The 21,111-nt window shown below is 44.1% G+C and overlaps 1 protein-coding gene and 1 long non-coding RNA gene across 2 annotated transcripts; one reads left to right on the plus strand and one right to left on the minus strand.

Moving 5' to 3' along the window:
* Positions 1-7,805: 7,805 nt before the first annotated feature.
* On the minus strand, positions 7,806-20,566 carry PHF7 (PHD finger protein 7). The gene is given in 11 exon segments (XM_036430949.2): positions 7,806-8,286; positions 8,288-8,340; positions 8,545-8,669; positions 9,079-9,195; positions 9,659-9,765; positions 10,333-10,492; positions 10,978-11,102; positions 11,465-11,566; positions 18,559-18,650; positions 19,043-19,095; positions 20,319-20,566. Coding segments are annotated over 11 exon segments (1,152 nt in total). The 5' UTR covers positions 20,357-20,566; the 3' UTR covers positions 7,806-8,106.
* LOC118715158 lies at positions 8,226-10,530 on the plus strand. The gene is made up of 2 exons (XR_004986786.2): positions 8,226-8,345; positions 8,550-10,530. It is a non-coding gene; the product is annotated as an uncharacterized LOC118715158 (long non-coding RNA).
* Positions 20,567-21,111: the final 545 nt, after the last annotated feature.

Genomic DNA, 21,111 nt, shown 5'->3' on the forward strand with positions numbered 1-21,111 from the left:
CAGCCGGGCACGTAGGCAGCCCTGTTTTTTTTTCACGACACTTGACATTTGTGACAACAACACTTGGCCCGATGCCCGTCTCCATCCCAAACCACATACCAACGTTTATTAAGGCCACTGTGCTCTTGCCTGGGGGCTGGAGTTTCTGGGAGGAGGGGAGGCCCCCACAGTCTGGCCTCCTGGGTGCGCTGTGGAAGCTCTCACTCCCTTGTGACATGTTGCTGCCCAAAGAGCAGACTCCACTGGTGAGAACAGGTGACGGACATTGCCCCACCTCACCAGGGAGCTAGCTTCTTGCTCGGATGGGGCCCTCAATCCATGGAATAGAGGGGAGTTAATAGAAAACCTCAGTTATCAATCCCATCTTGCAGTCTGGGGCTCCTGGTTTTGTCATCTAGTCTCTGCACAAATACCCAGGCCTGAGAGAACCTGAAACTCTCGTGCCCCAACCAAAGCCATCATCACCATCGACTCGTGAGCACCATCAGTGTACCACTTGGTACAATGCTAGATGGAAGGGGTGTGTGAATGTGATCCCTTATCCCCTCACACACTGCTGTCCCTGGGCACGCAGCACCTCTGCTCCCACCGACACTGTCACCCATGCCCTGAAGAGCCCTTGGGTCTGGACTTCTCTCTGGCCCTCGTCCTCCTCCCTCCTCGCATCTTAAGTCCTGTTTCCTGCCTGAGGGATTTCATTCTATCTTCCTCTGCCAGCTTTTTCCTCTAAGTCTCACACTTCCCCTGGTCTGTGGGTCTCTGTTTTATGATTTCCCAAACACATTTAGAAATGGAAAGGGGAATTAGTCAAGTGTTTCTCAAAATGATGTCCTGTGGAAAAGTTATCCCATAAAAATGGTCAAATAAAACTGGGGATTTCTGCCTCCTTAGCCCCATAGAGCTGTGCACTGCCTGCTTACTTGCCCTGCTTTGAAACCCCTGAGAAGCCCATGATTTCTCATTAATTTCCATGCCTACTATGTATAACAATTCTCCAAAAACATTGTCCTCTACCCCCTTTTTCCCATAGAGCAGTTAGCATCTCATGTTTCTGGTGTTTTGAAGAGAATATTTTGGGAAACTTCTGATTTGATTTTTTTCCTCTTAATATGTGAGATTAATTTATGAATCTCTGCCTTCTAAGCCTGTAAACTATGAAGGCCCTGACTTCCCAGGTGAAATAGCCACATCTTGGCTTCTTATGGCCAGCACCAAAACAGAACTGAGGTGGCAAGTCTGCCTGGACTCTGCCTTCCACACCCAACCTCCTCCCCACTCGCTCCCTGCTTCTCCATGTCTGGCGTGGCCCTCTGTGGAGGGCTGGGATCCACTCTAAGCCTGTGACTGTCTTGCAGTTCACATACTAGTTTCTAAGGGGTGGAGGGTAGCAGGCATGGAGGAGGCAGAATGAGGAAAACAGCCCTTTTCTATTTCTCAAATGGCTTCTGTGCTTCCCTTCACTCAGCTAAAGCCAGCCCAGGTCCTAGACATTCCTAGAACCTCCCAATCAGGAGCCTGGCCTGCCTCCTGCCAGGCTGTCCTCTCCAGATCCTAGAGGCCCCAGATGTCAATAGAGATGGATGGGCCCCCCAAAACTTGCTTGGATGCTTCTGCTAGCCCAACAAATTGGGGCTTCTTTAGCCAGCCACATCTCCTTAGAACTAGGAAATGAATGCTCAGAAATCCAATTTCCATCTGAGTTAAGGATCCACACCAGCCTCACCCAAGTCCCAGTCTGCAGGGGCTCCTGCAAGGAGAAAGTTCAACCAAGATCAAATCCCAAGGGTTTTCTGAGACTACAGGCTTGGCCCTGGCGTAAAGGGAGAATGAATGGGTGGGGCTAGGTTTGGATACAATACCTGATAAGGAGCTCAGGGATTGTTGGCCCCCCTGGCTCCTAGTCCAGACTCACCCACACCCCTGGTGTGCAGGAGATGAGGCAATGGCTGCTGTGGCCCTGTGCCCACTTCCCTTTTCCCAGCCCCTGTGGCCTTTGCCATGGGTACCAGTGCGGGGCCCTCTCCCTTAGAGACTGTGTCCTAATGAAGCCTTTCACTTTTCCACACTGAATTTTCATTAAGGAAATTGTCCTTCAATGCAGCCTCTAAAAAAAATCATTTTCCACTAGGATGGGAAACACTGCCGTCTCCAGGGAGGAGGCCTCTGGGGATGCCTGCCCTCATCCTCACACCGGGCCATCAGCAGTCAGTCAGTAGCTTATACTGAGGGACTCTGCTGATGAGGGAACTCAGGTGATCAATCAATCTTGACTTCTTTTCCCAGGGAAAAGGGGCTTGCGGGGGGGTAGGGGGTGGGGAGAATGACTAGAATGCACTCTAACCTACACAGTGGGTTATGTTTCACTGTGAAGAGCATCCCATCAGGCAGAGAGAAGACCAGAGCAAGGGGACAGTTGTGAGCCGGTGAGGATTCCAAAGTGAAGCAGAGTCCAGGTCTCTGCCATCCAATGGAGAGGACCATACTAAGGACACTCAAAGCCCAGACTGGCCTGTTAGGATGACAAGAGGGGGTTCTGCTCTCACAGAAAAAGGTATAGTAGAATGATATGGCAGACCAGCAGCTTGCTTTGGGCATGACCTCATCTGTTCACTCTGCCTGCGCACCCCCCCCCCCCCAGCTGATAAGAATCTGGTGCTGTTTCCTGTAGTCCAAGGGTCTCAGACAATGGTGTGAACGGCTGGCCCTACTGGAAAGGTCATTGTTCAAGGAAGAAAAAATAACACACCAGCACAAAGCCAGGGCAAGGATCTACCTAAATGCAAGGGACTGTTTACAAATCCCTGATTTCCAAGGCGGGTGGGAGGGACACAATGGGGAATTGTTTGTGGTGAGGCTGGAGTCCCCTCTAGAATACTCCTGGGGGCTGGGGATAGCTTTGATGGTCCAGACAGGTCTCATGCTCTGAGAGGGATGGACAGTAATGGCGCGATGCCTTCCTGTTTATCAGGAGTACATGTAAGGCAGGATTCCTCAAGGAACAAGTTTACACACAGATAAGGGGCGGGGTGAGGGGTTCCTGAGCCTCACTCCTTCCATCTGGGCCTCTTGCTATCCCATTACTCAGGGACCCCAGGGCTGAAGGGGTTTGCAAGGGAGAAGGGAAGACAATTTTTTTTTGTTTTGTTTTATTTTCTGAAAAACACCAACTCTTTGTTTTTATGGCCTCCAATTTCCATGTTGCTTTTGGGAGCAAAATGTACAAGGTATGAGACCTTTGCAAATAGCCAACTTCTCTGGAATGGGGCACTTTGGCTTAGTCATGATGGAGCCTTCTCAGAACTGGGGCCCCCCCATGATGCCACAACTCACCTCAGCCAGCCTGGGAATACACAGCGAGCTGATGCAGTGGCCCTGGGGTCACTTAACAATTTCCCACCCTGCCCAAAAGTCATTAGAGCTTTTAAACCACTACCCACAGGCTGCAGTGCCAGTGCATGTCTGGTGAGGAGGCTGGGAAGAAGAGAAACAGATCCATATCACCCCATTACCTTGGGACTGGTAGTCCCCATCTAGGGGATGAAAGGAGGACAGCTGGGTTAGAAGAGCTACTGTGGATCTGGAGAGATCATGAAGGCAATCCTGTCTGAGGATATGACCTGTGATGGAAGTTAGTAACTCTCATACTAATCTCTAAACACAACAGGAGCACAATTCATGAATAAACTCAAAGGGATGTGATTCAAACAAGTGAAGAGCAGTAAATCCTGTGCATCCAAAAATAGAAGCAAGCTTTTCACTAACCACTCTCAACCTTCTAGGTCTAAAGGGTTATAATCTTCCACAACATGCTAACAGTGCCCTCTGGTGTTTGAGAGCAAGACAAGGCATATGAATATACAGGGTACGAGCACATCCATCAATTCAGTGGATATTAAACTGCCTCTGACTGTGGAATCCCGAGGGGAATAAAGGCTAATAAGACAGACAGGCCCCTGCCCATAAAGGGCTTCCAATTTAGTGGGAGAGACAGATCTACAACTGTAGACCAAGTGGAGAATGACATGGGCTACAATAGGGGTAAAGTGGAGTCCAGTGAGAGCACCTAGAGATGAATAAGTGGCCCTTGTGCTGGGTCCCACAGGCTGAGGATAGAGGTTAGAGCCCTTCAGACGGTGAATCCCAGACGAGGGCCCAGTATGTCAGGGAGCCAGGGCAGAGTGCCGGGGTGAGAGGTCCGGGGAGATGCAGCTGAATGGGACCATACTCGTGGAAGGCCCTGGATGCCAATCTCAGCGGGGGCCATCCTAAGTAAAGAGCTAACAGATGTCTTAATGATAACTTGCAGAAGGGAAAGGGGTGGCTGTGTCAGCAAAGTGTGTGGGCCGAGGAAGCCATGCAGAGAAAAGGCTTTGCTGCAGTCTTGTGAGGCCCAGAGGTCTGAACTGAGCACTGGCGATGGGATGAACAGGAAGGCAAACATTTAAAAACAGTCAAATTGACAAGAAAGAAGGTGGTTGAGCATAAAAGGAAGCAGAAAGAGATTCTGAGATTTCTGGCCCTAGTTTATGGTTCTTACAAAGGTAAGAATTAGAATGAGGAGAGCAGATACTTTGGAAAAATTTTATTAATATCCATTTTAATCCTTCACAAGTGAACCATCTCTTCTAGGTCCTAAGCTATAAAATGAAACAGTAATTAATTCAAATAGGCACATCATTTGTGAAAATAGGTATTTAAAATATACAAGATAAGCCTGGGCATCTTGAAGTGCCAAAAAAGTAAAGAAGTACTAAAAAAACAAACCAAACACACACTAATAAGGATATATAAAAAGGATATAGGAGTTCCCAATGGCCAAAGCTAGAACAATTTGAGCAACAAAATAAATAAAGTAATATTGAATTATAACCCAAAGTATACTATACATTTCCATGAGTCCTTACTGATACAAATGATTAACAAAATAAATAACTGGGAGACAATAGGAAAATCTCCCATGCAAAAGAGTTCCAAATAATTTATGTAGATACTCTTTCCTCAAGGAAGGAGGGGGAGTAAGTCCCCATTCATTCATTGTAGGCTACATAGCGTTAACTTCCTTCCAAAAGGTATAGTATAGAAAGGGGGACAAGGAGTAACTTTACAGTGGAGAAATCCGACAAACACTACTTTGGCCGGATAATCAAGATCACATCAACGTTGAGAAGTCATGTTGATATAGTAAGCAACTTCAATATGATGGAAAGACAAAGGCACTTATGTTTTCCTCCCCAATCCCATAATCCTTGTCTAATCATAAGAAAAACATCAGAGAAATCAAGATTGATAGGCACTCTACAAAATACCTGACCAGTAATCCTCAAAACTGTCGAGGTCATCAAAACCAAGGAAAATCTGACAAACTGTTACAGCCAAGAGGAACCTAAGGAGACATGGCTCAACTCTATGTGGTATCCAGGATGGGATCCTAAAACAGAAAAAAGACATTAGGTAATAACTAAGAAAATCTGATTGAAGTATGGACTTTAGTTAATAACAACGTATGGATATTGGCTCATTAATTGTGACAAATGTATTACACTAATTAAGGTGTTACTAATAGGGGAAACTGGGTTTGGGATAAATGGGGATCCTCTCTACTACTTTCACAAATTTTCTTTAAATCTAAAACTATCCCAAATTAAAAATTAATTTAAGAAAAAAATCCCAATTATTTAGTAGAGAACGACTGATTTATAATGAGGCTCAGATGAAGAATAGAACATTTCAAAGTTGGACTTTCTAGCCTATAGCAATGAGGTTGGCTATTCTCATCAATGGAGAATAAAGGCGTAAGAAATGGTTGATAGGTGTGAGGTGCATGTGTGTGTGTATCTGTATCAATTGCACATGGAGATTGGGTAGCTGAATGTTTGAGTGACAAAAAGCACCACTTATCCCTACTACTCCCGCCACAGGTTCCACCTCCCACCACTGCAGCTGGAGTTGAGGGCACTGTTAGAGGACTATTACGTTCAGTTAAGATTATGATTCTCACACTTTAGTGTACAAATTAACTCTTTTTAAAGGAAAAGATACTACCCTAGATGTCTGAGAATATGCCTGGAGAAACACTAGATTAAGAAACTAAAGTCTTAATCTTGAAAAGTGTCTTTTCAGTTGTGAATGATCACTGCAAGAGTTGATTCTTCAGGGCAAGCAAAATACTGTTTCTGAAATACTGTTTCACAACTAAAAAACCTTATCACTTGCAGAGCTTTGACACAGTCCAAAGACTTAGGATAGGAAGCATAGCACGGAGTCCTCAAACTCACAGGAGAGAAGATGGAGAAAGGGGGCACAGTTCTGGGGAGACCTAGGCTGATACTGTGTGGCAGGCCCAGGAAGCAGCGGCTCAGAAGGAATAGGTTCTCAGAGGCAGATCTTCCAGAAAAGAAGTGCAACTGAAGTGATCTGATGCTTAGCCTATAAGGAAAATTGTAGTTTGAAGCAACTGATCACGTGGAACATTTGGGAAGAATTACACATGGGCATATAGCAAAAAAAGAAAAGAAAAAAAAAAAGGGCAGGAGCCCTAGCGGGTGGAATGAGCTTCAGTGGATAGAGCATCAGTAGATAGAGCATCAGCCTGTGGACTGAAGGGTCCCAGGTTCTATTCTGGTCAAGGGCACATGCCTGGGTTGTGGGCTCAATCCCCAGTGGGCTCAATTTCTCTCATCATTGATGTTTTTTTTTCTCTCTCTCCCCTCTTCCTTCCTCTCTGAAATCAATAAAAAGATATATTTTTTAAAAAGGCAGATATTTATTTCATTAAAAAATGTACAAGAGAGGAAAAATAATCATGGTATATTGTCTGGCTTAAAAAAGGTGATGTAATTATAAAATAGAATGAAAAGGGGAAGATTTAAAGGTGCTAGAAATTTATGTAACATAATAGCAAGTCAATAATATCTAAGATTACTAAATAAAGAAGTGGCTAAAAGAAGTAGAAAGTTGTTGCCTTTAGGGAGGACTAAGAGTAGGAAGGATGAGTCAATAGACTATTTTTCATTATAATCCTTTTTGTACTTTAAGGTTTTTAAAAGTCTATATTACTTTATTTATATACTTAAATAACAAAAAGACACAGATTACAACCCCTCATCACTGTCATGTGATTCTAAGTGAAACTGGCCAAATCTGAAGACAAGCACCATGCACAACTCGATATAAGTCTCCAGGAACCCCAAACCCCATCCTCTGCCGTTAGTGACAATGACCCAGCGAGCCCCCTAGAATTCACTATCTGGTGCTGGTCCTGAGTTTGCCCTACTAATAATCCAAATCACACAAAATCATCATAAACAAACAAACATGAGATAGGTTCTATTCAATTTCTCCAAAGACCTTCAGGCAGGTTCTCATCCTAGCTGCCTTGCTTAATGTAACTATCTTGGCCTGGCTCCCTTACCTGCTGGAAATGCCTGACCCACCAGGCTGAAGGTGTGTGTGTGGAGCTGTGTCTTCACTCGTGCTATGGAGGTTAGTGGAGTCCCTTCTGCTCTATGTGAGCACGGAGTCCAGGGTCCTACACCTTGTAGCAATGGCCTATTCTCAGTCTATGTGGACTTCTTTGCTGGCTCACCTCCCTAATGAGAACCCGTGTGTTTATTTGCACGATGAAATGTCTCTATAAAGTCGATTTCCCTGTAAAATGCTTCCCTCCAAAGCAGAGTCTATGTTCTAAATGCAAAGTTCTACATTTAAGTCTTTGAATTTTATAGTTTTCCTATTCCCTTTTTCTACCCTCCAGATTCCTTACTGTGCTAGATAAAATCCAGAGTGCATTTATAAGGAGACACCAATGGAGAGAAAGCCTTTATTTGCATAACAAACTTGGGTGAAGTAAGAAGAGGCATAGGAGCACCAGATTAGGGTGGAAGAATCTTGGTGGAAGAGAAGAAAGGACCCTCTGGAAACAGAAAGAACAGAGGTGCTAGCTATCATAGCCGTACACATGTTCTGCGGTTGGCATCTGGACTGCTCTGTTCTCACTCTCTGGGACTTCTCTTTCCTTGTTCATAGTCTCACAGTCCCAAAGGGCTCCCTCCCCAAACTTGGTGGAGGAGCAGAGCTTTGTGGCCAAATGTGCTTGGCAGCAACTACTTAGAAGCTGTTACTTGTATTGGTTGCAGCTTTTAGTGATTTGACACCCTTGGACCACCAGAAGTGGCCCCTCCTGCCACCAGAGGATTCTGGTTTCTCTAATAAAGAAGGTTCTGGCCAATCAGTCCAAGAAGGGCCCGAATTCTCCTCCAAGCTGGTGTCTCTGCAGTCATGACCCCCCAGAGTAGAAGGTGCTGCGGCGGGGGATGCCACCTGAGTTTTCAGGTAAGTAGTCTGTGGTGAGAGAAAGGTGGGAGAGGAAAACTCAGCCCTCTCTCTCCCAGGTGCAGGTCCTCAAGCCCTTCCATAGCCACTTTCCTTCCCACACTAACGGCACCACGAAGTCCCCATCTGGTGGCATGCCCTCCTCCTTTCTTAGGCACCAGAATTCCCCCCACCCCACCCCAGTTCTTAGACCAGACCACCGCTCAGTCCCACCTGAGCCTTCTGGCGAAGGTGCACACTCCTCACACTCCCATTTCTTACTGTTGGATCTAAGAAAGGAGCAGTCCCTATGGGTTCCACGGGATCCGCATGTGGCACATAGAACGAGGCTCCACCTCCTACAGGAAGACAAGGAAGGGTTGTGGGCACAAATATAACACTATCTACCGCTTCGGGATGTCACTACAGGGCAGCCTTTGCTGAGGGCTCCCCAGGCATCTTTTGTCATACATTTTACCCAGGATGAATGTGTGGCTGTGTGCTGATCTCAGGACCTTGCAGTTAGGCACAGACACTCAAAAGGCGGGTTTGGAAAGAATTGGCCCTGAGTATCTCTCCACTGGGCTCAGGGAGAAGCAGACCTGCAGAGGGACCTGTTCACCTGCACATGAATGAGTCCCGGGATGTGATGTGTTTGCCCTGAGGACTGTAGACAAAAGCGAATTCTTTGCTCTTAATAACTGTGCCAAGGTCTAACTCTAAGTTGGCACTGAGGAGAAAACTTTCTAGCCAGAAGCCTTTCCCTACCCTTCGTCCTCAAAGTTGTCTCTGCCTTGTTCATACAGACAGATGGGGGCATCACAATGCTGATAGCGCTGATACAACTCTGAGAAAGCCCCTGGTTCGAGTTCCCAGGCGGCATCTCTGCAGTGGGAGAAGAACAGTAAGGGACACATCATTGGTTGGTGAAACCACTCTCCTCCTGGGAAGAACTAGCAAGAAGTCAAACTAGCACAGCAAAGGAGTTCAACAGGCTGCCTGAATGATTTCAGCAAGGTTGGGAAGGTGGCCTGACAGTGGGAGAGGGTTGAAGCCAAATGAATGGAACATGGGGTTCCTTAGTTTCACACGAGAACTGGAGAACCTACCCCTCACCCAGGGAGTTCTGATCCCCAAAGCACCCTTGTCAGAAACATACCTATCCCCAACGCTCAATCCTCTTTTCTTTAGATATTTGAAAAGCTCTCCCTCTACCCATTTCCTCTTCACCATATAACAATGCCTTGGCTGCTTCTTCATTCTCTAAACTATCCTCACGCTCACCTCCTCTCTAGAAATCTAGGCAACCCATTCCCTGGCTCAATTCCTGCTTTAGAGTTTCCACTACCTGTCTGGAATGTGAATTCCCATTCTTAGCATTTCTTGAGGAAACTCTTCTCTATTGTTGCATTGTGGACATTTGAAGAAATGCTTTGCCGATGTGTGGGCATATTTCTGTAAGAGAAACATGGAAAAACTTTGTGTTTGTAAAGACTCTATCTTTGATCACCTCATTTCCACCTCCACCCTCATCTCACAAAGAGGACGTTGCTAAGAAAGCTTGCCTGGGGCTTACAGGAAAAGGACTTTGGGTGTGTTAGGGCGAGGGCTGCATATTCCTGTGCCAGACCAGGGACCAAAAGCTTAAGAAAGTTCCCAGGAGTGCCTCAGCTGTCATCTCTGGCTATAAGGCTTAGCAGTGCTAACCCAGAAGGGCTCGGGGACCTGAATACGTTTCTCTTTCCTTCCATGCGAGGAAGCAAGACTGGTTTGGAGGCCACTTGACTCATTCTACGATGAGCTCATTTGCTCTAGCCATCCTGAGGATTTTTTACTCAGTCTAAATCTTATCATCATGAGGGAGGTCCTACAGGTCAAGGGTGACCAAAGACTGGGCTGACTTTCCTCTGACTTCCTGGAACCAGCCCTGCATGCAGGCCTCCTGTTGAGATTGCCTGAGCATTCCCAGGGGGCTCTGAACTAGGACAATTGTGGAAGTCCCCTGGGCAGAGAGAGCCCCACCTGTATGCACTTTCGGTGGTAGAGAGTTTGACTACAGCATGGACTCTGGATGTTTTCAACACTTGCTTGGGACAAGTCTTCACAACATAAGACGCAGCTTTCCTCTCCCACATTCCCCCGTTGGATGTCCTGTGTTGGGCGATGTTTTTCACAGAATGATCTGTGGCAGAGTAAATAAACTTGGTTTTCATTTATCTTGATGGAGTTTTCCAGCTGCCTGGCTGAGGGAGGGCAATCAGCTCCCCAGGCTGGTGTCCAGAGCACCTCCTCCGTGCTCAGAAGAGAGGGGAGGGGAGGAAGGGAGGAGGAGAGGAGGGTGAAGAACAGCATTCTCACAGCTGCTCTCCCACTGAGCAAAACTCCCAGACCATCTATCTCTACAGCCGCTCTCATTCCTGAAAGCCCCACTTCCTTCTGAGCAGCTGTCTAAGAACCTCAGCTGTTTGTAATTTAAGAAGAGGACGGAAGGAAGAAGTAACCCCTGTGAAATTGCCAAGTCAAGACACTGTTTCTCATTAATGAATAGAGGGACAGATTCCCTGGTGAATCAAAACAGGCCCGTGAGAACTAGACTCTGATTTGATTAGTGGCTAATTAAAAGCAAGTTGCAAAAGGGCAACCCGACTTTTCCCCTTCATCACTCACTTGTACTCTCCAAAAAATTGTGAAAGGCAACCCCTTTCTTGGCCACAAGGAAGATGGAAGTTTCTGACGCAATGATCCTTCTGGCAGTTGATGGCAGCTCCCTTTTTCTTGCACACAAAGCAGATCTGCAAATGAGATCCCAGGCTGTGTTCAGGGTCCCAAGAAAGACAGACAGACATTCTGTGGCACATTATTCTTTGGAATGGAAATTCTGTGAAGCAACGAGCATTCCCTTTCCTCGGTGGACCTGTAAGCTCTGGAGCTTCAAGCAGCACTGAATTATTTTGTTTTCCCAGGCTGTTGCTCCCTCTCCTCACTTAGTACTATGCCCCAGAGAAGCATGGAACTTAAGAGAAGGACCAGCTGGGAAATCCAGGAGTCCTCTGACCTCTATATTAGAAACTAGGGGAAAAGAACCAAGGCAGGGAGGACCAGGGAGGTATGAAAAGAGGCCTCGCCCAAGGCCCTCATTCCAGGGGATTCTAACCTTCCTAGAAGCCCGGGCTGCCTCCTTTTTGATGTCTTCAGGCAGGAATCCATGGATACCTCTGTTAGACTGGCCCCGCTGAAGCAGCTTGCTAGATAGAATCTGGGGAGTGGGGGGCCAGCAGAACCAGGCTGTCAACATTGGTGATCAGTGAAAAAGTGCAGCGGGGTAGAGGAGGACAGAGTAGAAATATGGCTTGGTGGAATATATATGCATTTACCGAGTAATTTACTTAATAAAGGCTTATGTATTATTAACTATAAGTTGGATGCTCTAAGTGCTTTTCAAATATGAACTCATTTAATCCTCAAGACATGCTCAAGACACAGAACTGCAGAGCCTGAGCTCTTACCCATCTTTGTGCTGTGCTGCCTCACGGTTATTAAGGACTTTTGTGTGCTGGCACTTTGGGGAAATGCCCTGTGTGTTGGCCATTTTATGCTCACCAGAACCCCGTGATACAGATGCTATTTGATCTGCATCTTACAGAGGCGGCCACAGAAGTGCAGCACGGTAAGCAAGCATGGCTGGGGTCACACAGCAAGGAGGCAGCAGCGCTGGCATTCACATCCAGGCCTCCAGAACCCATACTCTTTCCCCTTCTGCTGTATTGACCCCTCGGTGTAGAATAAATACTATAGAAGAATGCTTTGTATAAGAAGGGAAACTGGGCTTTAAAATGATTTAATTGTAGTCATTCTGCCTTATTGGGAAAGGGGAGGAATTGAAATTTTTCTTGTAAAACACATTTTAAAGGGTCCTTTTGTTTCTGAAAGGCCCCCAAAGCAAAGTTTAGAATGGGAAATCAAGGAAAAAGAAGCTAAATTGTTATGTACTCATAAACAATGCATATGTACATATACTGGAAGAATGTCAACACCCCAGCCCCACTCCAAGAATCTTCCAAAAATACTGGAGAGAGTGCTGGTAATTACATCTTATGAAATTCAGGTTATTTTTACATGATAAAAAAGGTGACCCTATAAGGTTAGATAACTTGACACTTGGATTATAGCCGTATATTCTTAATTAGGCTTAAACATATCTATTTAACCCTAATTATCTCAGAGCTTTTGGACTATATGAGTGATATCAGTTTTATATATACTTTTAAGTACTGCTGTTTTCTACAATGAGCATGCATTATTTCCATAAACAGGAAAATTAACAGTGAAAGATTAGATACAGCCCTAGCCGGTCTGGCTCAATGGATAGAATGTCAGCCTATGGAGTGAAGGGTCACGAGTTCAATTCCAGTTAAGGACACATGCCTGGGTTGCAGATTTGATCCCCAGTAGGGGGTGTGCAGGAGGCAGCCAATCAATGATTCTCTCTCATCATTAATGTTTCTCTCCCTTCCTCTCTGAAATCAATAAAAAAATATTTTTAAAAAGATTAGAAACAATCTAAATGTCCTTTAATAGAGATTTGTTTTAATACTTTTTTGCATAACCATACCATGGAATACCAATTAGCTATTAAAAAGAAAAAACTAGCACTGATGGATTTGGCTCATTGAATATAGGGTGTCGGCTTGCGGACTGAAGGGTCCCAGGTTCAATTCCGGTCAAGGGCATGTACCTTGGTTGCGGGCACATCCCCAGTAGGGGGTGTGCAAGAGGCAGCTGGTTGATGTTTCTCTCACATCAGTGTTTCTAATTCTTTATTCCTCCCCCTTCCTCTCTGTAAAAATTCAATAATATATATATATTTTTTTTTTTTCAATAAAATATATTTTAAAAAAGAAAAAGAAAAAACTAGATCAATATGTTAAATATAGAATGACCATAAAAAAACAAAACACAAATGCAAAACACTGTGTATAGTGGGTGTGTTTTTATGTTGAATGTGTATTTGTTTGTAAATGCACTGAAATTAATCAAGACCTGACATCAAAACCAGAAAGGAAAATCACAGATCAATCTTTCTCATGAGTGTAGATGTAAAAATGAAACAAAATTATTAACAAATTGAATCCAGCGCCATATAAAAAGGATAAAACATCATGACCAAGCAGGGTTTATATCGGAAATGCAAAGTTAGTTTAATATAAAATAATTCAATGGATAAAACAAATCACATCAACAAATTAAGGGGAAAAATCATGAGCATCTCAATAGATGCATAAAAAAGTATTTGACAAAATTCAAAACACATTCATGATACCCTCCAGCAAACTAGATATAAAAGGGAACCTATTCAATCTAATGAAAAGAACCCAAGAAAAACCTATACCTAACATCAAATTTTAAAGGTGAAAAATTAGATACTGTCCTCTGATGTTGAAACAAGACAAGGATATTTACTCACATAACTTCTATTCAACACTAGATTGAAGGTCCCAGCTAGTACAAAAAGTCAAGAAGAATAAATAAAAGACATAAAGATTGAAAAGGAAGAAATAGAACTGTTTTTATTCACATACAACATAATTATATACATAGGAAATCCTAAGGCATTTATAAAAACAACAACAAAAATGCACTGAAAATAGCTTCTGAACTAATATGTGAAATTAATAAGATTGCAGGATATAAAATCAATGTACAAAAATAAGTTGCATCTCTATATACCAGCAACAAACCTGAAAATGAAAATTTAAAATAGCATAAAACCACAAAATATTTAGAAATACATTTAACAAAAATGTGCAAGTCTTCTTCATTAAAAATAATTGCTACCTGGCTGGCGTGGCTCAGTGGTTGAGCTTCAATCTATGAACCAGAAGGTCATGGTTCGATTCCTAGTCAGGGCACATGTTCAGTTTGTGGGCTTGATCCCTGGTGTGGGATGTGCAGGAGGCAGCTGATCAGTAATTCTCTCTCATCATTGATCTACCTCTACCCCTCTACCTCTATACTTCTACCTCTCCACCTCCACCTCTCCACCTCCACCTCTCCACCTCTCCACCTCCTCCACCACCTCCTCCACCACCTCCACCACCTCCACCACCTCCTCCACCTCCTCCACCTCCTCCACCTCCTCCACCTCCACCTCCTCCACCTCCTCCACCTCCTCCTCCTCCTCCTCCACCTCCTCCACCTCCTCCACCTCCTCCACCTCCTCCACCTCCACCTCCATCTCCACCTCCACCTCCATCTCCATCTCTATCTCTATCCCTGGCTTGTTTGGCTCAGTGGATAGAGAGTCAGCCTAGAAGGGTCCTGGGTTTGATTCTGGTCAAGGACACATGGCTGGGTTGTGGGCTTGATCCCCATTTGGGGGCATGCAGGATCATGCAGCTGATCAATGATTCTCTCTCATTATTGATGTTTCTCTCTCTTCCTCTCCTTTCCTCTCTGAAATCAATAAAAACATATTAGAAAATTGCTAAGATTATATTTTAAAAGATCCAAATAAATGGTATATTGTATCATGTTCATGGATTGGAAGATTCAATATTGTCTGTCCATTCTACAATGCAATTCCCCATCACAATTCCAAAAGGCTTTTTTTTATAGAGAAAAATTTAAAGCTAACTATAAAATTTATATGGTAAAGGAACTGATAACAAAAACAATCTTGGAAAATACTGCAAACTTACAATACTTAATTTCAAGATATTCTAAAGTCACAATAATCAAGACAGTGTTGCACTGGTGGCACTGGTATAAGGATCAACATACAAATCAATAACATAAATAGATCTCTGAGGTGTACAGATATATGGTCAATTGATTTTGAAAAAACACCAAGATAATTCAATGGGTAGGCAAAGATTTCTTGGGACACACAAAAAAACATTAATGATAAAAACAAAATTGATAAACTGATTTCATCAAAATTAAAAACTTATGTTCTTCAAACAGCATCATAAATAAAATGAAAATAGAAAATTCTAGATGAGTTAAGGTTACATTTCTGGAAGAGATTAAAACTGCAATTAGGATAGACTTGTTCAGTCACTCTTCTCTTTCCCATAAAAATTTACTTGTCTCAGAAATTCCAAAATGGCGGCAGAGTAAGTAAAAGCTACACTGACATGCTCCCAGGACCATACTGGAATTACAACTAAAATACATAAAAATGAATAATCTGAAGACTAACTGAAGAGAACCCTGAACCAAGGATGAAAAGTGGAGACTACATAGACTGGTAGGCAGTGTGGAGGTGCAAAAGGGCTGGCTGGGCTCCCCAGACAGCAGCTGAAGTTCCAGAGGGATATCTCAGCTGTGGAGTTGCCCACTGAGACCTCTGGGGTCTAAAGAAAATGAAAAGGCAAACCACAACAGGAAAGAAATAGTCACAATGCTACTTATCTGCAAAGAGACGGGTAGCCAGAATATATAAAGAACTTAAAGCCCTGCTCGTGTGGCTCAATGGTTGAGCATCTACCCATGCACAAGAGGTCTCCAGTTTGATTCCCAGTCAGGTCATATGGTCTCCCCTTCTCCCTTCCTCTCTCTCTCAAATCAATAAAAAACATATATATTTTTTAATAGTTTTGTATTACATATGTAAATGTAGACACACACACATCCTTTTCCTCCCTTCTTTCCTTCCTTCCTTCCTTCCTTCCTTCCTTCCTTCCTTCCTTCCTTCCTTCCTTCCTTCCTTCCTTCCTTCATATTTTATTGATTTTTTACAGAAAGGAAGGGAGAGGGATAGAGAGTTAGAAACATTGATGAGAGAGAAACATCAATGAGCTGCCTCTTGCATACCTCCTACTGGGGATGTGCCCACAACCAAGGTACATGCCCTTGAGTGGAATTGAACCTGGGACCCTTCAGTCTGCAGGCTGACACTCTATCCACTGAGCCGAACCGGTCAGGGCAATAAAAAACATATGGGGGGGGGCGTGGAAAAGAACTCTTACAACTCAATCAGACAAAAGAATCCAATTTTTAAAATGGACAAAATATTTGTTCAGACACTTCATAAAAGAAAATATGTAAATGGCCAATAAGCACATGAAAAGAAGCTCAATATCTCAAGTCATCAGATAAATGCAAATTAAAACCACAGGGCACACACCTCTTAAAAATGGGTAAAATTTAAAAGACTGACAATATCAAGTTTTAGTAAGAATATTGTGCAACTGGAACTTCATAAACTGCTAATGGGAGTGTAAATTGGTACAACCACTTTGGAAAGTGACTTGGCAACTTCACATAAAGTTAAACACATAGTTAACATACAACCAGTAATTCTACTCCTAGGCATTTTCCCAAGAGAAGTGAAAACACATGTTCACAAAAAGACTTGTGCATGAATTTTCACAGTTGCTTTATGGATAATTGCCCCCAAAAGGAAACAATTCAAATGTCCATCAACAGGTGGATAAACAAATTAAATATTCATACAACAGACTACTATTGGGGAATAGAAAGGCTACCAATGCATGCAACAACATGGATCAATCTCTAAAACACTTCATTGAGTGAAAGAAGCCAGACACAAAAGAGTACAAATTGTATGATTCAATTTATATGAAGCATAATATCAAAAGTAATCTATGGATCAGTGATTATCTCTGAGGGAACTGACTGGAAGTGGGAGGAGGGAACTTTGTAGGATGATGGAAATATTTATTTTGATTCAGACAGTGTTTACATGGGGACATACATTATTTATAACACTAGGGACCCAATGCACAAATTCATGCACCTTGAAAGGAACTATGGGTCATGAGGCTGCTGTGGGGCGGGTCTTGGGCCATCGTCCGCACTCCGACCCAGACCCTCCCATAGCGGGCCCGCAGTCCATCTGCCCATAGCCCCACTCCTGCCGCCGCCACTCCCATGCTCTGACAGTGCCAGCCCCATTTGCACCCGCTGAGCAATTGGGGCCAGGACCAGCAGCAACTGCTGCTCTGATCGCTCCTTAGGAGCAGGGTCGGGGGAGAAGCCCAGAGGGGCGCTCAGGGCTGGCATCTGCTGCTTGCATCCACTGAGGCACTGAGCAATCAGAGACGGCAGCAGGTACAAGTGGTGGCTCCTGCACCAGCAGTGGATGCAAGCAGGGCTGGCGCTGGCACCTGGTGCAAGTGCCAGGCGGGACCTTGGCACGGGAGCAAAGAATTTTCAGTAACCCTAGAGGCTTACCCCGATGACAGCAACTGGCACCCCGCCTTGATCTGCCCCCCCACCCCCTCCCCTCGTTCACCTGCTCCACCACCCTGCCGCTGACGCCTGCCATGTTCTGTGTGCAACCCCTGGTGGTCACTGTTCAGTTGTTCCACCATTTGATCTATTTGCATATTAGGGTTGTATATATATAGGTCCAGTGCACAAAGATTCGTGCTTGGGGGTGGGAGGGGTCCCTCAGCCAGATCTGTACCCTCTCCAATCTGGGAATCCTCAGGGGAGCCCTCTCAATCCTGGAGTTTCTTCTGTCTTTGTAATCATTTGAGTGAATTGTCTGAGACCCCAACCCAGTTTGGTTTGTTGCTCACAGAATAATAGAGGCTTTTTTCCCCTTTGCTTCATTGATAGAGATTTCATGGAAGTTTTAGGATATCTTCCCTTAATTTTTCCTAGACACTCTGATTTTACTGATGTCTCTCACCTTTGCTTTTCCTCGATCCCCCACTGCAACAGAAACTTGCTCCAGGCTCACTTTGCTCTAGTGTCTAGGCTATCCATCTACCACCAAAACTATGATTCCCAGCATTCCTGGTGCTCCCTGCGCTCTTGGTTTTCCCTTCCTGCTCTGTCTCTGTCCCATGTCCTCCTGCTCTGCCAAGTCCTCCAAGCCACCAGCTCTCCCTCTCTGCTCTCCACCCAGCGCCTGTGTATGCAAATTAACCCACCATCTTTGTTGGGCTAATCTGCATACTCACTCCTGATTGGCTGGTGAGTGTGGCAGAGGTACTGTCAATTTACATGCTTTTCTTTTATTATATAGGATAGGATGGGGAAAGGGAGAAAGATGGGAAATACTGTTTTGGGAAGAGACTTTTTGTTGTATATATTTTTATATTGTTAAGATTTTATACCAGGTACGTATATTACTATTTGAAATATAGATTTTAAAAGAAAAAAACTACTAAGAAAAACAAACAAGGTTGTGGATCTGAGGCTGGATAAAAAAAGAGGACAGACTATATAGCAAAAGTGATGAGATATTCAAAGCAAAAGGGGCCTTATACTCACAAGACAGAAATAGTGCACGCTGAGATTGTCTTTCTGAAGAAATTCCCCTAATTTTTCAGGATCCCCAGGTTCTTGAAGGCATAGCCGGCATACTGGAAGACAGAATGTTAAGAACTCACATTGGGAGCATAACCATCTCTCTACATAATCAGAGGAGGGCAGTATTGGGAAGGGGGCCATTTGAATAAGGAGGGAGGTTAGGGTGAAGTGTTACTTGGCATCACTTGGTCTTTATATTATTTTGGCCACATTTGAAGGAGTTGACTACAACTGCTCACTTCATAGTTTCTTAAGTGGCCTTATGAACTTGTTTCTTGAACTTTGGATGTGACATTTAAAAATTATGCACCCTTAGTCCTCAGCATCTTAGATAATCTGGGAAGGAAGTAGGATCGACAGTGAGAGAACCAAGTTTGCTGCCCTACACAGGTAGTCTTTGCTGAGGTTGAGAGGAATCAGCTGAACAAAATCTAGTCTTTCTTACCAGGCGCTAAAGATGGCTTCCTCTGGGTCACCCTCCTCGTCTTGGCAGATTTTCTATACAAGAGAAGGAAGAAGTACAAGGTAGTCTTTGAGGGTTCATTCTATCAACATCTCTTGTAACATTTCCCTCAAAATGCCATCCATGGGTCTGATGAAGTACCAGAATACCTAAAGACTAAGACATCAGTTTCTTTTTCTATTTCATATATATATATATATATATATATATATATATATATATATATATATATAATTATTATTTTTTTTTAATTTTCACCTGAGGATATGTTTTTACTGATTTTGGAGAGAGAAATGGGGGGGGGGGGGAAGAAGAGGGAGGAGAGAGGGAGAGAAAAAGAAACATCAATATGAGAGATACATTGATCAGCTGCTTCCTGGACACACCCTGACAGGGATGGAACCAACATCTCAGGTATGTGCCCTGACAGAGAATTGAAGCCAAAACCTTTTGGTACACAGAATGGTGCTCCAACTGAGCCATCTAGCCAGGGTTTCTATTTCATATTTTTTGAAAGCATAAAATATACCTACTGAATTGCTTGAGTTGTGTGAGATAGTGTTTCTGGTGCCTGTATTGACTATGGTGATTGAATGAATTCAGGAGCAAATGCCCTTTTACTGTTTCTTCTGCCATCTACTCTGAATCTCGGGTGGTATCACATTCACAAAGCATAATAAAATGATACTTAAATCGGATTAATAATTTCCTATTGTAGACATTATTTTTGGCTAGACACTAGTCATGTGTTAGCTCAATGAATCTATAGAATGTTCTTAAAAGTGCTATTGCTTTGACGAGTGTGATTCAGTTGGGTGGGTGTTGTCTGGTGTACCAAAAGACTGTGGGTTCGATTCCTGATCAGGGTACATGCTCAGGTTGGAGGCTCAATCCCCAATAGGGGGAGTAGTAGCCAATTAATGTTTTACTCTCACATGGACATTTCTCTCTCTCCCTTGCTCTCTCTCTAAAAAAATCAATAAATCTTTTAAAAAGTGCATCCTATTATTATGCATATTTTCCAGATGAGGAAATGAAGGCATAAATAACCTGTCCCAGGTCACCTCATTAGCAGGTGTTAGAGCCAGTATGAACCTAGGAGTAGGGTCCAAGAGCCAGCACTTTCCTGGAAGGATAGGTTACCGGGAAGCTTCCACACTACCCAACCCTCACTCCCAATGCCATGCAAAGGGGGGGAAGTACAGTGTATACCACATTGAATAATGTGTCCCGAACTCCCTTATGCCACCTACTTTACCTGAATCTCCGACATGCCTTCCCCTTTATAGGCTTCATTCGCTGCAGCCTCTGTCTCCTATCTTGAATTCTATTTATTATGAGGATAATAGAGGCTCTTCCAGCTATGAAAATAAACAGGGTTTGGTCAACAACTTAATCCTACAGTTGGTTATCAAGTTCCACAGGGTCAAAGCAATAGAATATAAGGGACCCACCCAGTATCAGTGCTAGGTAGTAATGGCCAATAACTATTAAGTCGTGCCAAGAACTATTCCCCCACCCGTGCTCTAGATGCCATTATTTCCCCATTTTTTAAAGATGAGACTGAGGCACAGGGAGGTCACAGAGAGGCACCTGCCTCAAGTCAGAGGTGCTGCTATCACTCAGCCTGAACTGGCTAGCAGGTTGCTTTCTTTGTGCCCGTTAAGATCACAAGGTGGCATTCAGGAAAAACTTCTTTTGCCCCCAAGTATGGGTGCCTTAATTCTGCCCAGTAAAAAGCCAGCCAAGCTAGTCCTTTCCAGGGAGGAGCTGGTGGTATGTCAGCTGCTTGAAGCAAGGGCTCCCTCTAGTGGGAGACGAGAGGTAACGTTGACAAACGGCCGCTTTGCCCCAGGCTCAGGTGGCTGTTGAGGTTAGGCCTTTCTGTGGAGACTGACACCCTGCCAGTCCTCCCTCCTCCCCCAGTGTCAGCAGACTGCAAACAGAGTTTTCATTGGCCAGGGGGACAAAAGTAGCAAAACCCATTCCTATGAAGGAAGGACTGTTTAGTCAGGGGAGAGGAGAACTGAGTGAATCAGGTCACTCCAGGG

The sequence above is a fragment of the Pipistrellus kuhlii genome, unplaced genomic scaffold (genome assembly GCF_014108245.1).
Source record: "Pipistrellus kuhlii isolate mPipKuh1 unplaced genomic scaffold, mPipKuh1.p scaffold_m20_p_11, whole genome shotgun sequence".
Taxonomy (NCBI): Eukaryota; Metazoa; Chordata; class Mammalia; order Chiroptera; family Vespertilionidae; genus Pipistrellus; species Pipistrellus kuhlii.